This window comes from Asterias rubens, chromosome 14, assembly GCF_902459465.1.
Source record: "Asterias rubens chromosome 14, eAstRub1.3, whole genome shotgun sequence".
NCBI classification, from domain to species: domain Eukaryota; kingdom Metazoa; phylum Echinodermata; class Asteroidea; order Forcipulatida; family Asteriidae; genus Asterias; species Asterias rubens.
This window is the reverse complement of record NC_047075.1, coordinates 47,646-66,173: the sequence shown is the minus strand read 5'-3', so window position 1 is coordinate 66,173 and position 18,528 is coordinate 47,646. Positions and strand designations below refer to the sequence as shown.

Here is an 18,528-nt window from a genome sequence, read left to right as displayed (position 1 = left end):
TTCCCTCATCTCTTCTTTGCAACTTATCTCTCATCAATTTAACGGTAAAACTAAATTGATATTTTGTTATCCGTGTTGATGCAACTTATGTATCCAGCATGTAAGTGTTCCAACAAGTTAATTTAAAGTGTCTTTAAACCACACACACAGATTCTTGTGATTTTATTGGTGAAACACGTGTCACATGTCGTCCATGAACTTGCATTTAATTTAAGACTGCAACGCACTCAATATGGAACTTCACAAAAAAAAGTTTACTAGTTTACTAGCTGTTTTCTTTTTTTTTTTTTTCCAAGAAACAACTATCAACCACATTTCTTTGTAAGCTCAGAAATTTGTGTTGTGATTGTTGGTTTTTATTTAAAAAGCTTCAAGATTTTCTAAACTGTTTTTGTTGCAGACTTCCCCTGGTCACCAGGATGTCGCATCATGGGAAATAAAGTCCGCAAGAGCCGCAGCCGTACAGATCCAAGATGAAGATGTAAATGAGAATCAGATTGAAGATGCTGACATAGAGGGCGCTCTTAAGTTGGAGATTCAAGATGGTGATGCTAATATTGCTCTTACTGTTGAGGATGAATAAACTTCTTCAATAGATCTGATTTTTTTATCAAGTATCGCACGTTTTATTTGAATGATTTGACAACGATGACTTCCGGACTAGTTGCCTTTGCTTATATGTCTTAGAACTATGAGTTTTAACTGCGCTCATTTAACTGCAGCATGCTTAGCAACGTCAGCCAGCATTGGAGGCAAGTATTGCCATAGCAACCATTCAAGATCAGAAAGGACATGCTTATTTTTGTTATCTGTGTGGTTGCTTCATTAGAAGACAATGATGTTCAAAGATGATAAATCGGTGCATAATTGGGATCTTGAAGCTATGAACCCAATGAACGCTTTAATGCCCTTCTTCAAATGATCTTGATATAGCCATTTTTTAAAGAGACAACATTTTGTGAGCGTTTCCAAAAATGAACTCAGTGACTGATTTATGTTTTTATGTTTGAATAATTTGGAGAGGCAGGAACATCTTGGAGAGGCAGTAAAGATGTTTCTATGGACCACTTGCATGAGTAGAACAATCAACAAATATGACTCGCAATATGCATAGGAGATTGTCCAATAGTGATCATTGTCTGAATCCCGTCAACCAGTAGAACCCTCGCTTTGATTGAACTTAATGGTAGAAACGTCCAAAGCGTTTCAAAACTGCTGGTAATCTCCCTCAAATCATTATCTAATGACTGATAAACACAGAGAGAGAGACTGCGGGATACCAGTGTTTGCTGATGAGATTAATGGAACAAACAGATGGTTACCAGTTCTCCTTTGTTTCAAGATGTTCCAGAAAGGTGATGTGAGAGAAGTGTCGTCAAGGTGACCTTGTTGCTAGGTACCAGTACTTGGTTAAAGGTGACAGACTGATGGGTGTGGAATTAAGGATTTCTAGCATAGTGTCTTTACTGTGTATAACTTCACAAATGGTGTTTATGTCTAACATTTCAGCACAGTTACGTTTCACCAGAAACCTTTTTTTATAATATTTCTGTTGCTAAAATGATATTTGTTATGGTAGTGTAAGCTTTGTTCATTGATGCTCATCCTTATATATAGTCAAGCTTCTATAGGTAGCATTTGCATTCAATGTATTAATTAGTAAGTTGTGACATTGTCTTTTCAATTGCAAATTATGCATTTATAAAAAGCAATAATTGCAAAGCTAAGAAAGGAGTTTTCGAGCTTTACGATGTCTCTATTTTGATTAATTTATGTGAAGTAACTTTCCTTAATGCAATGTTAAATTGTGTAGTAGACCAGAGTATCCATTATGTGTTGTGAATGTGGTGCAATGTGAATGTGGTTGATGATTTAATGTAAATGACTTCAAAGCTTTTCTATATTTTGAGCCTTTTATATCCGTGTCTGTTGCATTTTATAGGTCAAAGTAGTTTAGTTTTAAATGCTAATATGATTAACAGTACCCAAGTAACGTAAATCTGCACGCACTGGCATGTTAAGTAATCACTGTATATAGGATTTAAGGAAACCAACTTCTTCATTCGCCCTTTCCAATATTTGAGAAGAAGTAGATACATACTGTAAGGAAGTCTGTCATTAATGCAGAAAGATTCTACTATTGTAAGATCGGCCACTTATAATTATAATAGGCCTTTGTCTTCTGGATCCACCTGTTTAACATAGTGCACCTGTTAATCATGTTGAAACATAAGTGGTTAGGAACTAGCACCAACATAGTATGCGTTTGTCATCTAAGACTTTATGTATTTCTAAGCAGCTTTATTGAGATAAGTTGAAAAAACTCATCCACAGGCAGGAAATACGTATCAACCACCTACTTGTCAAATATCTAGCAACTTGTCATTCTTGGCATTTATAAAATATTGGAATTGAAACAACACAGAGTGTCTTCACTTTGATTGGAAATGTTATCAAATCCAGACATTGTGAAAAGGAAATAGTTCATTTATGAAACATGGGATACATTCTGAGGTGAAAATTGATGTAGGACGATCAGCAAAAAGTGGTCTTTGTTGTCCATCGTCTGCTGGAAAAATATGTCTAGTTCTGATTTTTCTGATATTCATTAAAGAGTAAGATTCCTCCAGATGGGACACAATCACACTGGTGGAAATTACATCTTCTTTTCCAATAACTACCTACAATACAAGGAGGATGTCAACATTAAAAGTCAACTATGCAATTGTGTCCCAACAGCCAAGTGTTCTTACATTAAATCACTTCAAATAATTGTAACTTAAATGTGAAAAATTAGTATAGTTATCTGTAGTACTTTTATGTATAATTCATCAACGTCAACAAATTATGTAATAATATTTGTCTTTCCTTAAATTACGGGCTTACTTTATTAAATGCTTAACTTGAAAATTGCCTGAAACTCAAATCTTGCCTAGATGTCCATGTAGAGCATAATGCAGCTGCGAGTAGTAACAGTTTGGACAGTTTGGAAGGAACAATCAGTAAATCTGATTGAAACTAGTCCTGTCCCCTTCCCCTACATAATCACAAAGTTATTTCTTCATCTATGAAAGTACTACATAATATAGTTCCATTTATTTGGAGCATTGTTACAAGTAACACTATACACAGCATTCTTCCTGTAAGTTATGGTTTCTACAAAATGTGATGAATGCTGGTGCAGTTTTGTCCTGTGGAGTTGAAACTTTAAATAGTCTTTATTAAGTCGGTTTAGGCATTTTGATTCTGTCTTTGCTAGTTAAAGTCCTTTTCTTGGTCGTTAAGTTAATGTAATATTTTAGACAATTTTGTTTTTAATGACATTTGGGTTTTCTAATGATTTTTAATGGATTAACATAATGAATCTTCCAATTCAAGGAAATTCTTGTTTGTATTTTTATATGAAGACGTTTGCTTTCAATAACAACTACTGGTTCCTTTTGTTTGAGACATGCTTTATTGCGAATGAAGTTAACATATCCACCTGCTGATGCTGATAAATGATTAATTAATGGTTTGATGTCTAACCTTATCCCTTAGATCACGCATGGGTTTAGCTTTATATAGTCAAATCCAGCATCAATGAAGGGCTATATGATAAGACCGATTTGATGGCATTGTTCAACCAAGTTAATTGTTGATAGACTCGAAACGAAACTGTTCATATCCAACTACAGTTGGTGAAATGGGGGATGGTTTTGTGATTTTGAACTTTGTTTACTACAAAATGTTCAAACGTGTTTACTTCTCATAGGTAACAATGTTTATTTTTCATGTGTCAATTTGGTGCCTTTAATGTTCACTGGTGCGTAACGTGGGTTCATGGGAAGAGGTCATGATGGGTTTATTGTTTTAATATTCAAGTGAAAAGAAAACACATCGGAATTTTGATTAATGATACCCCAATGTCAGATGTGGTCACTTTGTTATTTTTACTTTTCGTTGCCACTTTATGAATTATAAGAATCAGAGTTTTTTTATAACAAGGTTAAACAATATTGAGATGTTTCAAATCGCTTTGTCGAAACTTTGACAACTTATTTACTTTGTAACTGAAGACAGAAGTCTACTGTCAATGATACATTGACTTGGACTCAAGCCAACTTAATACAACCAATATTATTTTTACTGTGCTGTTTCCCGAAAAAACGTTGAGAAATTGTTTTGGCAGATTCAGCTAAATATCCTTAAGATTATTTAATTCACATGGCATCACCACAAACATATTCCTTATTGTGTAAACTAACTGTTTAAAGTATAAAAATAGCATTATAAAGTCATGTACTACGAAGTTTTAAAGTAGAAAAAGGCGGCACGATTTTAACAAGTTTTTCCTGTTATGGGTTTTTGTTTTGTTGTTTTGGGCTTTTTTTGCTCTTTAAAAAGTAAAAAGTGAAAATAATAAGAAGAACTGGAATATTTAAGCAGAACTTTATGGGCCTTGACGTATATATTATAACCCTGAAGCGCATAGTAGAGAGTAATAACTAATAGGTACACCGTTATATAGGAACTTTAAGACACTCTAGGGACCCACATATTTAGCCAAAGATTGTGCACTATTAGAATGTTTCAATATGAAGTATTGCCCTATAATTGGAAACGGATGCATCTATGACTGTAACATAAAAACACGATTTTAATTAACTTCCTTTGATTTTATTTTATTAACGTGTAGATCATACCATGCTTAAGAAATCATGTATAACAAAGATATAAAAGGATCATGAATTACTTGAACTGCATAATATTTTAATAAAGAACTGTTTTAGATAATCAATGCATGGCTGATTAATTAACTGGAAATGTTGATAATAAAATTGCAAAAGTTAAAGCTGTTTTGCTCCAGCATTTTCTCTTTAAACAAGATAATTCTTTATTATAGGTGATGTAGTTAAACATGCTTGGGTTTATTTCACCTTTTTATGCATCTGATAAAGCACACATTTGTGCAATTTATGGTGGTTTTTTTTCTTTCATTATTCTCTTGCAACTTGGATGACCAATCGAGCTTAAATTTTCACCGATTTTTTGTGTTATGCGTATGTTGGAAAACGTTGTGAGGATATCGGTCTTTGTAAAAATTATCAAAGCTGTATGGTGCCTTTAAAGTAACCAAAATCAATTTAATATTTATGCATGATGCTGACATGCGTTGCGTGACTTGGCCGTCTCATGGGGCTGTCTTGCGCTGAGTGTGTCTCGGGGTTTGGTCATGTACAACAGGTGCATACAGGTTCAATTATTATAATTTATCACAAGGTGGCGCCCTCTTCTGGGACCGTTTAAAACGGGCTGTCGCTTGTCGAAATGGGAACTGTGTTTCAAGATCACATTTCGCCACACTTTGCTTTTTGTTTTTTGCAATGCTTGTAATGTGCTTCTTAGTTTGACACTACCTTTGAGAAAGTCTTTCAAGAACTAGGTCCTTGCAGCACGGTGTTATGCGTTGCAGTACTGATGCGTTGTACCAACAATCTTGATATTAAATGTCTTTGAAATGAACTCACGAGTGACCAAATATAGGGGTGGAATACTACAATGGGAGGTCTTACTCTCCGTACCCTGTGGTTTAAACCCAACGAGGCCTGGTTCTTGATACGGATGATTATCACCAGTAAAAAATGTTGAAACATGGGCGTGACACGCGCGCTTCTTGCAGCTGTACTTATAAAAAAGTTTCTTCATTCCTATTGGTCGAGAGCAACGGCCGGGACAGTTGCGCCACATCACGCGATACGCGCGACGCGCACACCAATCTCCATATAAGGAGTTGTTTACCCTAACCCTAGGCCTCGCCATTTCATAGCTGGAGGGGTGTTGTGTTGAGAGAAATCAATGAACAAAAACCACTAGTTGAAAACCTCTTCACCACACATTGATTTCCTTACTAATAACTAACTACGGCTATGTTTGGTAGTTGACTGCTTATGCGGCTACGTTGAATACAGTTTATAACATTTTGGCCAGAAACCACAGCCAAGCCAGCAGTTCGGATATCTAATTGATTTCAGAGTCACCGTTTGAAGATACGATCACGGTCCGGAAAGAAATAAATTTAACAACTTTTACTTTTCTGTTTTTAAATTCAAGCTATCCAACAATGTGCTTTCAGACGGGGTTATTTTTGTTGTGCTTTAGCAAAGGAAAGTGAACAAATAAAAAATACGACTGACAAGTATACGGGTGAATATTAATGGGAGCGGGTCGAGAGGTTAGTCCTGGCCGACAAAGGCGCGTATCGCACGGTAACGTGCCAGGGCCAATGGGTCACCAGTATTAGTCGGAGTGATGCTTTATTTATTAGTCTGGTAGGCTGCAGTGCAGTTGCGCCTGTAATCCTTCATTCTAGTTAAAGGGTGGTGGTACATGTCTATCCAGCCAGGGAAAGAGGGACATTTGGTGGGTCGATGGTCGGATCAAGTAGGGTATACTTTGGGGGAGACACGGGTACAATGGGCGTGGTGGTACGGAACTTCCCTTTGGCCCCTTCATGGTGGCAGCCATATTGATTGGTTGTTGCTCATGTGATTGAAACCGAGGCGTGAAGGGTTTTCACCACTGAAAGGTGAGACCGAACTTTGGGCTTGAATGAATGAAGTACAAAGAGTTTTCATTTGACCAATATCTATGATCCCGAATTGTAGGGATGGATTGGTTCCTAACACTTGGTGACAGAGTAGAGTATTGCAGTAAAAGTAGTGCAGTATCGAGCACTTGCTCCAATCTCTGAGCAAGGTCTTTTGCTCTATGAAGAAAAGGAGCAGATTAGCAAACCACCATTGACGTCTGAAACATAAACGCCTTGGGGCAGAATGTGGATTGGGTTTTCAGTCTTCAACCTACTAGAATGTCGTTGGTTTTCCTGGGAATAAATGTTTCGGGTTTGCCTCCCAAAGTCTAAAACCTGAAACTTCCTTCCTTGTCTTCTCTCATCATGATGCTTGGCTTGTTAAGTGATAAAGTTTAAGCTTTTCTGCGAATCATTGCATGGCTTTACAACCAGAACTAATAAATGAAGGGATACACGTGACTAGGCCAAGTATCGTTCCATTGCGACATCAAAGGATCAAGCACTGAGGTACCCCCCCCCCCGCCCTCATCTTAGATGGTCAGTGACCACTCCGTCCACTCATCTCTGTGGTCTCATTACGGCTCGGATTGACAGTGACTGGTCAACCTTAAATTACTGGTTAATTGTTCGACCTTCTTAGCAATCAACATTGTTGTGCTAATTGGGTTGCTGGTTATCAGTGTTGTTGACCCCCGGTCCAACCCAAAGCTTCAAATAATTATGTTATGAAGCGACTTTTAAAGAAAATAAATCAGTCGTGTTTATTTTGTAGGTTTGGCATTTGAAAAATGCCGATACACCCTTTAATTTGTGACAGACAGACGGTCCAAATTGTAACAGCAAGTAATAGCATTAGAAAGTGTGTTTGGCAACAAACAAAGATTTGAAATGTTTTTAATTTTGGTCATCGACTTAATTTTTTTTTAAACAACGCTGGTTCAGAGACACATTTTATTCCTTTCTAAAGATGCACTGTTTCACTTGGTCCTACGTGCACAGAGCATGGAACCTTAAATCAAGTGCCCTTGCTCTGTATGGTAGAGTGTACGGAATGCTGCCTCTATTTTAAACGTTAACTTTCCATTATATTAAACTCCTTTAATGCATTCCCTTTAAACTTTTCCCTTTAATGTGTGGTTGACACCTGTCATTCAAACACCTGTTGAGACCGTTTGACCAATTCATTATGCTAATTAGTTTGGTTCGAGCCCTCCCACTGTGTTTACTTTGACACGAGCCAGTGGTGGCAATCAGTTTTTGTTTTTTGTACAAACAAAAGGTCAATCATGTAGACTGTTGAAGACAGAACGGAAGGGGTCCGAAGAAGGGCCAGGGAAAGGCCAGGGATGTTTGAGCAGAGGGTCAGAAAACATCCATGGATCTAAGATGGAACGTCTGGGGTTCCAAAGTGTCCCCCGTGGCCCTTGGGTACTATCGCTCTCCATAAACACAGGTTCTAATTAATCCTCGGGATGTTATTACTTATCATGTTCAAGGAAGAACCATTAAACTGTTCTATTATTTTACCTTGTAGTTTTGTTGTGTTAGCACAGCCTTCACCATGGCACTTTGTTTTTTATTTTGAAAAGGAAGTTGAACAGATGAAAATGTTGGCACATTGTGCTTTCCTGGTTCTTCTTTGGTTGTCGATGTTTTCAACTTTTTTTGTGTGCTTTCTTCGGTTTTTTTTCTTTCTGTAATTCCAGTCCAATCGTAAGACTAGTCGAACCTATATAATCCACCTTTCTTCCAACAAACTGCGACCCTGTGTAACTCAAGCACCCTGTCACGTCCAATGCACCACACCTGACGACACCGAACGCCGCCGAGAAATGCGAACCATTCTTCGGCAGGAAATAAAGGCCAGTGCACGGTCAAACCCGTTGATCCTCGGGGAACTGGGTTTTATATAAACGATCGGTTTGGATTTCGTCCCAAGAGATTTTTCTTATTCTTGAGTTGTTCTCAGCAAATCTGGGTCGCAAACATTAGTTGGGTGTTTGTTACAATGTCTGAAGGAGGGTTGCTATAGGCTTGGTTTGAATGCTTAGTTCCGGATTGGGTGAAACTTGAACGATCTTGGCGTTCATTCAATGAGGGTTGGGTTTCTCAATAGGAATGTACAGAGACTGTTCTGTCATGGGCAATTTCGGCATCCATTCATCTTCGTTATGTATTGAGAAGTCTTGCACCACCGACCCTTCAAGTCTATTTTAAATTTCAGCTCTTTGATGACTTTACATATTATTGGCCTACTGCAGTGCTAAATTGCTCATATTTGTCAAGTTTATTTCACATTTTCATGACCATATTAGGCTTAAGGGGTTTGTGGTTTGGGACTGGGAAGCCTTATTCAAAGAACTTTTACTTAGGGGTTTTATTGTATACTTATTGTGTGTCTTGTTTTAAGATGGTTGTGAAAAATATGAAAAGTTTGAAATATTACTTTAATTTTTTTACAAAAACCAATAGCCCTGATGGTATTATTGACTAGTCATATAGTTTGGTAATCAGCCAAACCATATTCATGCCCTATGTCTTAAGGGTTAGTGAACTCACATCTGAAAAAACTCAAGGAAACAGGGGGCCCACAAACACCTCAACCCCTGCCCCTAGTTCGAAAGAGCAGTCATTTGTACACGATTACACTAATTGCTTGCCAATTATCTTATCTGCCAATTCAAATTACTCTGATGACTACCATGAACTCGGTACACCGAAACGTCAACTCGAAAGGCCAGAAAATTCCGTTATTTTTGCTTTCAGTTTAGTGGTGATCCCTTCCTCTGTAAAATGGCAAAGTGAAGTTTAGAGGTAATCCCTTTCCCTGGATGTTAAATGGGGGTGCTTAAGAATCATTCTACCTCCATGCTAAAACGTAAGTGGGCAGGAAATTCCCCAAACAAAGCGTTTTTGACGGGTTATTTTATTACACAGCGATTGGTGCGGAATAATCGTCATGTTCTCGTGTTGTTTAACCAAAACGGAGTATCGTGCAAACAATGTATTTGCACTTTATTAGTTTTGAAAGTTCAACATTTTGTTAATCCCTATTAAACTCAATAAATCGACCCACCACGGCGTTACGGAAACTCTAAAAGAAAGAGAACTAACTGACTAACCAAACCCAGTATTACAGCTCAGTTATTGATCCAGTTAAATCATCCGAATCGTCTTTAAAACGACGTGAGAACAACCCTAAAGAATACACCAACATTGTAACTTTCACTTGGCAGTAATCGCTGCATAGAAAGATAAAAACATTAGCTCTGCTACAGAAGCCTTCAGATTCACACTAGACTGGTTCCGCTACAATGGGAGTACATTCACAAAGAGGCGGGAACCATTATTGATTGACACGTGAAGCCTTGCGCTCAAAAGTTCTGATTTTAGACCGTACCATTTAAAATAGGGAATAACCTTAGAACGTAAGACTATTGAGAATTTTAAAAGGCATTGTTTTCAAAAGAAATTGGGAAAAAATTGAGCGACTCTTTTATTATTTATAATATAATCTTGAAAGAGTGTGATACATCACAAAGATTGAAGAAATAATGGATGTGTAACAACGGATCTGAAAAATCCCCCTTTTAAAATGGAGTGTCTTCTCTGCCACGATCTGACTGGCATAAATACTACATCATTAGCAAATAATGTGGGTTGGCAAATCTTATAGTGTCTTTTTACTCCGGTGTTGTCAGACAATGTTCAGCGATGTCCCCTCCATACGCCCTCCTGTGGTGTTATTAAGCAGACTGTGAGTGGAAAAACAAGCTTCGTCTGGTACTAAAACACGACTTTATTTTGGGTTTCAACAGTAGACGACTTGTACGGCAGTTGAGTCACTGCGGACTGTGAACGTCGTTTGCTGGTTCCATAGACGCTGTACTGTATGTATACACTGCTGCATAGAATTGACAATTTTTATATAGATTCGTTGATCTATATCGTCTTGTATATTACTCGGATTGTTGGACAAACTGTGTAGAGTGGCGACTTGACATACATTGAGCAAATGATTCATTTATAATATTGACCGACTGGCTGCTTCTCAGATCGTGTATGAACACGGTGCATTAGTACTGTCACACGAACCCCAGTACCACGAACACGAACGAGTAAATAACTAGGTGTTTGTTCTGGGGTGTTTTGTGTGTGTGTTACCTGCGAATTAAGGACCAGGCCGGGGTTTAGTAGCCCTTGCTACTACTGCTGCTTCAGAGGGATAGCATACCGAGTTGAACTCAGACACCGAGAAGGTTTACAATTCACCGTCGTCATCATGATTGAGAAGGCCGTCTTATTTGCCTGTTTTGTCGGCATGACTTGCGGCTTTGCTATGGATCTGTCCGGGAGGATTACCAAACCCACATGTGTGGATATACCCAGCGATTTAGCTCTCTGTCAAAACATCGGCTATAACCAGATGAGAATGCCCAACCTGTTGGATCACGACTCCATCTTTGAAGTCAAAGACCAATCTCAAGGTTGGATCCCACTACTGATTGTAAACTGTGACAATGATACGCAACTCTTTCTTTGCTCGTTGTTTTCCCCGGTTTGTCTGGATCGACCCATTTACCCCTGCCGGTCACTCTGCAGAAAAGTCCGGCAGAACTGTGAGCCGATCATGCTGAAGAATTGTTTCCCGTGGCCATCTATGCTAGAATGTGATCTGTTTCCTGAAGACAACGGTCTTTGTATCCAATCTGAGATGAGACAGAAGAATACCACCGACCAGCCCACCATGTCAAGTAGCTTGCCAACAGGTGAGTAGACCAATCAATCAATCAATCAATCAATCAATCAATCAATTAGGTAATCAACTCATGTAGTCTATTCATTGCATTGCTCAATGGTTCTTTCAGGCAATGTAATCGCTCACTAGTCATGGCTTAGCACAAATCCTATCGACACAATCAACTTTTATAGTGCACAATCAATCATTATACAGAACTGTAATTAGTGAACTTTCTACTTTAATTTAATCAACGAGAAGTTAATAGTGACAGATTACTACTTTGACCATAAACAGACGATGTGAGCATTGGGAACTATTCTGGAACCAAATCAAATTTGTGTTATGTTTTTCATCATTTAGGCCAATATGGTAGCTCTAAAATTTTCATTTGAAATCTGGTTACTGTTTGGGTTTGTTAGAATGTGATGAGAGTTTCGGCGAATCGGGGGTGATAGAGTGGAGAGTGGGGGAGTGGGGTTTGTGAATGGTGGTGGGGGAATAATTTAAAAGCTGTCATTATTTGTATTTTAAGGTGATGATGGTATTCCCTAATTCTTCTGACACGTCTATAACACGTGAAGCAATATTGTACATGTTGAAACGTCAGGCCATTTAGTTATTTTTTTTTGTCCGTGGGTCTTTTGGTTGTAAGCAGTTTGCAACAGCTAATTCTATTTTGTTCACTAAATATTATCGTAACATTACTTGAAACTTTAATTAAAACTCGGACGGTATTGGAAGACTCCTTACGGGTGGGTAGTCGGATGGACTACCCATGATGGCCTAAAACCACGGATGTAGTCATTATTACGTACCCAGGAACCTTATTCCATAGGCAAGTAATAGTTAAGACAGTTAGCCTGGACTGGACCGTAGCGAGGCGTATAGATCGATGGGTCCAGATTGATGAAAACACGGCGCCTTATCTTGCTCGGGGTTCCAAATGAAACCACTGTGTTATCTATAGTCGTCTAGTCGTCTACTATCGAAAGATCTTACGGGCAACTGTGCATAATAGCAAAGATATGAAAACATATGTCTGCAAGGTCTGTTTGTCAAAGAGTAATATTGGTAGGAGTTCAGGCATGGTTCATAAAAGTGATAGTGTTAGACCGTTTGAAGCAAAGTATAAAAGTTCGTTCATGTCCGAATAACGCAAAGTTGGGTCAATTATTCAGAGGTTTACTTGGAATTGTAACAGAATTCAAGCTATATTTTCCGGAATATGTTATTGCTATTTGATGCCCGCATACCGTAATGTTTTGTTCATGTGGCCCAATAGAACCCAGTATCCTAGGTAACTCATGACCAACCTCATTACGTCATAAACCAGACCTTCCCTGTCCTATCGTGTGCTATTATATGCCGAATGAATCCACGTAGTTGTGTCGATGTAATATGTGCCTCATTTTGAAAGCAGAAAGCTGTTTTTAAAAAGAGGAAATGTGGCGAATGTGTCTTCCTTTCTAGTAGTGGTTGCTAATCTATCTTAGTTGTGGGTAGTCCCAAGCCAGTTCAGTGGCTAGGAAGATGTCTTAAAAAACGGAACAAACTAATCCATTACGAAAAACGAGCACCATTTGGTAATTATTACCATGTTTCATATTATGGAAGTTTTTAAACACCTCAAGGTGTTGAAGGCGCCTTTAAGCCTACTTATACTGACCCCAATGTACAATGATTACTTATCCATCATAAAGAAGCATCTTCAACAATCTCAAACAGGTAAACATAGAATAGGGTATTCATGAAAGAAAAGGGTATTCGTGAAAGAAAAGGGTATTCGTGAAAGAAAAGAGTATATTTCGTGAAAATGTTCACAATTCTTTTTTTAAAGAAAGACGATATAGTTTCATCCGTTCTTCTGTACAATTTCTGTCCCTCTCAAAATGGTAAAGTGGTAAAGAATTTGGCGTGTCTTGTTTTTGTCGTTTTGTTATGTGTGTCAGATATTACGAAGTAAGTCTGTCTGGCAGAATCGAAGTCTGGACTTGGTTGAAGTCCGGCACCGATCTTGACAGGCATTCTGAAGCGACTCTCCGGTGCGTGTTGCCCCCAAGCACCTAAAGCACACTGTGGTTTGGACTCTCCATCAAACACTGAATCCCAACAAAGAAAAACTAAAATGGGGTTGAATTCCTCTTTGTCACGTCATTATATTAAGTATGAAAGGAATAAATAGTTATACCATTAAGGAAAGGGTATCAGAGATACTTAAGAATTTATGTCATAAACGTGCAACCAAATCAACCTACTCGGTCAGTTAATTCTGACTTAAATTTAAAACAACATAAAGGCTCTAATTAAGCTTACAAACTCATCAACAAATTCTGAAATGTTGTAATACTTTCTCTGTACTTTATGGTGAAAAACACCATGACTAAAGTGAAACTGACACAGGTTTATTTATTAATCCTTACGGGATGCATTAGGTATAGCGGGAATCTAATGAAAGTATGGGACTTGTCGACATTTAGCCTTTAACAAGTTCACAGTCAGACGCCAACCCTTTCTAGCAGAAGAAGAAAAAGGACTGCCCCGCAGTTCAACTAGTTTAAAGGCAACAGGATGTTTTCAATTTCTTGAGATAATTGTTGCTCCATCATAATTAGGTGAAGTAGGCTTGACGAAAGACTATATCTTGTTCCTTTTAAGGTACAGTCATACCACAGCACGATTATTCATCCAATAATATTGTTGTAATGATTGCTTGCAAATATCACACTGTGATTCGTACAGTTCTCTCGACATTTCAAACAAATCTTGGCAATGTTCGGAATTTGTCTGTATTTACAATAAATGGAGGACTGTGGGTCACACTTTCTTCTTGTTTTGAGTAATCGTTGCAATAATTTTACGCAGTGTTCTTAGTAAGATGTAGGGCAAACAGTAGCCATACTTCAAACCATGATCAAACACTAAATTAGTATGTTCTTTCTCTGCTTTATGTATATGGCCGATATACTTTGATATGTAGCTTGACCATGGCTTGACAGTTGTTTAAATTAATACAAGCAGGATACATTTTTAATAGATGTGTTGGTGGTTCCAATTAGTTACGGTGACAGGTGTTTGGACAGTTACGCAACGTAATGAACTTTGAATAGGGTGCTCATACATTGGCCTCAAAACAAAAATAGTAAAATGAAAATGACATAATATTATGACCTGTCGTTTCGACCATAGCAGAGTTTTTCTCGAAGGCTAATTTTAATATTTGTTACTTTAAAATCATGAAGATTAAGTCTGGTTCCCTCACCATTGGTTTGTTCAGGTTCTCAGTCCAAGATCTAAGATCAGTTGCTCACAAGGTCCAAGATGTAAGATCAGTGGCTCCCAGTCCAAGATCTAAGATCAGTGGCCGGGTGAGGAGAACAACTGAATTTAGGTCACGACTTGAAGGAGGTTGACATCAGTCCGCCAGAGGGGACGAATTCCAAGACACTCCCAATGGACTACCTGTTTTGCAACCTCACACAAATAAGCACTCTGGGTCTACTGTGGGGAAGTTATTGCCCCCCGTTCAAGATGTCCCGGGAGCAGACACATTGGTATAGTGGGAATAGCTTAAAGGGGTGGGGGCATATGGAATCTGGCCATCACTCTAGATTTAGGTAATAAATTGCACTCTGGGAGAAGGAAATTTCCGCTTGGTCTAAAGAAACAACTTTTATGGTTTGTGGTCGGCAGCACACTTGTCTTAATAGGAAAGAGGACTTACCCTACCCGCCCTCCAGATAGCTCCATACTCTAACACAGGAACGTCTGGAGATTGGAAAGCTTTATTCACGTTTAAATATCACGTGACTACACGTAGCGCTGAACAACTTAATAATACCACGTGACCACATTAACACTGGAATTTTTGTATCATGTGACCACTTACAGAGCTTTATCGTGTGTCGGTAATAAGCGCTTCAAATAACGGTGAAGACCACGTGAATAAACTGGCGCAGCTCTGCAACTTTTCATTTCATAAAACAGTCTGGCTCCATGTCCATCTCTGTGGATCCATGCAATGATTAAAGACACGTTCACGGTGTAATATTTGTATTACTTCAAAGGGTGGTGCTTTATGCAAACCTAAATGGCAAATGACTTTCATATTATTTAATGTCAGTTTTGGATTCGCAAATGTTTTTTTTAAACACTTGTCGGTGACTCAGGTACTTCCGTTGATATAAAGGGAAAACACCACCGTAAAGAAACGTTAAAGGACAGACTGTCAAATTCATGAAATCTTAATTTGAGTGGGCAGCCAATGGAAATGCAAAATTAGCGCAAAAACTGATGAGTTTAGTCGCTTTGGATATTGGCAGAGTCTTAGTGGGAGCTCATCGGATCGGTAGAAACACCTGTACAGTCTCAATATGGCAGTTGATTAGGTCACGTCGCGGCCATTTTGATCTAGTTGTGGGATGAGCAAGATGGTTTAGTTTGTAATCCTTCTAGCTAGGAACTACACTTCTTTCGGTTAACCTCTGATCTCAATGGGATTTGTTTAAGACGATTAGACTGTAGCTTGTTTGATTCGGAGGTTGGTATAGAAGATAGTTTGTAAACTGAAAATGTTTTGTAGTCTTATTTTAAAATAGCTAGGCATCCATCGGTGATAGCGAATCAACCACTTGCACTTATAAACGACTTGTTGAACGTTTTTCGTGAAGAGTCGGTTTGTAATCGAATAATTTATTTATTTGTTTATGCTCGACCCCAGGAGTAATCGACCCCAGATTTAACTTACATCTAATGCGCCGAGGGACTTCAAATGCCGGGGACAAATTACCCGAGATGTCTGTGTATAATATTTATACAACTGGTTAGAATTGTTTAGTTTATAAACTTTGTGGTTTCAACACTGCTAGAATGCAGCCTCGAGAACTGGGTCGAAAACCTGCTACTAACCAGAAACATGTTTTTGACCTTAAAATACCGTTATCATTATGATAGGCCAATTTATTCTTTCATGTTCACCATGTTGAGAACATACTTCTCGAAAAGACTGCAGATGCCCTTGGCTTTGACTTGTGTTTCTGTCGAGTAGAACAGGGCATATTGCATAACGCAAGTAAACTTCACGTACGAAGAAAGACAAAGAACCAAGTTAGTTGTTTGTTTGACTGGTGCTATACCCATAAAATTATAACTAGCACTTTAAGTGAAATTGGCCGCAGGTCTCTTTGGAATTGAATGTACAAACTTCCTGGAACTGTTGCTCCCTAATGTCGCTATGTGGTCTAGCCGCTCAGATGTTTAATAACACATATCCCTTTATATATCTCCTGAGACACTGGTTGTACTCCTGGGTGCAGTGGAGCAATTTCAGTAAATTGTCTTCTTGCTCAAGGACATACACAGCTAACGGTAATCACTCACTGTCATTATGAGATAAGACACGCATTCACATTAAGTGCAATTGCCTTAAGGGAGTTTAGATCGTTAATCATACATTGCCTTTAGGTTAAAGATCAATTAAAATTATCCCAACATTCTTAACATTGTTAGATCTTGCTCTATGCTTGGATGATGCCAAGTCCATCCATCATCTTGTTGGTTGCACCATCCCATGGGACCTTAGATATAAGAAGTAAACTCAGCTCCTAGTCTAACACATTATCAGTTAACTTGAGGTTATTTATGGCAAAGTTTCTTAAATATAAAAGCATTCATATGGAAATATTTGAAGTATTTGATTGGCGTACATACCAGCTTGACACTTGTCGTTAAATATAAATCGGACTATAGTGTATGTGATTTCAATTTTGATAATTTAGATGATTTATATATATCTTGTTATAGACGTTTTATTGTGTCTGGTTAAGTTCTTTTATGGCAATTATTTTACTTTTGTCTTTCAATTGAACAGGATTTGTTCACAATATTATGTCTTGTCATTTTAAGATTGGATTGATAGGCTTTGGAGCCACAGTTAGGTTCACTTGTATCATGCTGGTTTAACCCTGGCCATTTGAGAATGGGTATGTCTTGTTGTCTGAAGTATAGTTGTTCTTGCTTTGATTTCCACATCAGTATTGCATTTTGGTTTATAAATGGTGTCACAAGACTGGTGAAGCTTATTGTTTATTGTACTATATATATATATCGTGTCCGTGTAAATTGAATCTTTTCTGAGTGTTGGAATATTAGCCGAATAAAATAGTTATTACATTTTTGGTAGTGGGAACCGAGATGGAAAGTAGTATCATCGACCTTAAATTGTGACATTTGTAGTAAAAGTTCATGAATCGAGATGATGAATATATGTGAGGCCTATATACCGAGTAACGTCACATCGAGTTACTTTAGACATACATATTCATTATTGCGTAAGGTTTGTGCAGACGTTTCTCAAGGCTTTAGGCACTGATGTAACAGGTACATATGCCAATAACTCGTCGACTTTCTTTTATTAACGACTGTCAGGAAATCTAATGTGAGTAATGCATTCCCTGTCGCATTTAGGGGCTCGATTCTGCACGCAATGGTTTTATTTTGGTGATTTGACTTTGTGTGGCCTACTTTCTGTAATTTCCGAAAGGTGTGTACAGTTTACATTTCGGTTTATATTTTACCCTTTAATGTGAAGAAATACTCATTAATTTCTCGAGCTATTTGATTTGAAGAAACAAAATCACTTCTCAGTTGTTAAATTGATCGGAACATTTGGGGAATCATGCAATTAACGATAACACATCACAATCGAAGAAACAACCCAAGACAATTAGGCCTAATTGGTTTCTATAAATCAAGCAAATGTAAAAAAAATCTTTTCTTTTCTTGTGACAGTAAAAGGTCACAATCGTTGGGCAATTAGTGACAGAATTGTAAACGTTTTTGATCAAGAATTGAAGTTCCCACACAACTTGTCACATCTTCTTAAAACCTGTCAACTCATCACTTATCTGATGCTAATTAATCATGTTTTTATGAGAACGTTACGTTTTTCAAGTATCGACAAAAGCATCTCTTAATCACTTATCGTTTTGTACAAATCCGTTATTTTTGTTCTGCCTTTATATTGAGTAATCCGCAACCTCTTAGAGAAACATAGAACCCGGAAATCCATTGATATCCCCAAATCCTTTATCCTTTCAAACTCCTGTCCAATTAAATTTACCAGAAATTCCCAAGAGATGAGACACGTTTGTCTGAAAGTTGAGAACATCTTGTATTTTGAAGGAATATGAAAAGAGGTTCTTATCGTCTTGTCTGG

The 18,528-nt window shown here is 38.0% G+C and overlaps 2 protein-coding genes across 8 annotated transcripts in view; both read left to right on the top strand.

The window, feature by feature from the left end:
* Nucleotides 1-4,834, top strand: part of LOC117299224 — a 59,413-nt gene extending 54,579 nt beyond the window's left edge. For all 6 annotated transcript variants that reach the window (XM_033782688.1, XM_033782687.1, XM_033782686.1 and 3 more), the window contains one exon: nt 401-4,834. In XM_033782688.1, the coding sequence (XP_033638579.1) occupies nt 401-583 (183 nt within the window). In that variant the 3' untranslated portion in view covers nt 584-4,834. The remainder of the gene's footprint in view (nt 1-400) is intronic.
* A 5,419-nt stretch (nt 4,835-10,253) lies between these two features.
* LOC117299275 (secreted frizzled-related protein 5-like) overlaps nt 10,254-18,528 on the top strand; it is a 28,618-nt gene continuing 20,343 nt past the window's right edge. For both annotated transcript variants that reach the window (XM_033782762.1, XM_033782761.1), the window contains exon 1: nt 10,254-11,343. In XM_033782762.1, coding sequence (XP_033638653.1) covers nt 10,857-11,343 — 487 coding nt within the window. In that variant the 5' untranslated portion in view covers nt 10,254-10,856. The remainder of the gene's footprint in view (nt 11,344-18,528) is intronic.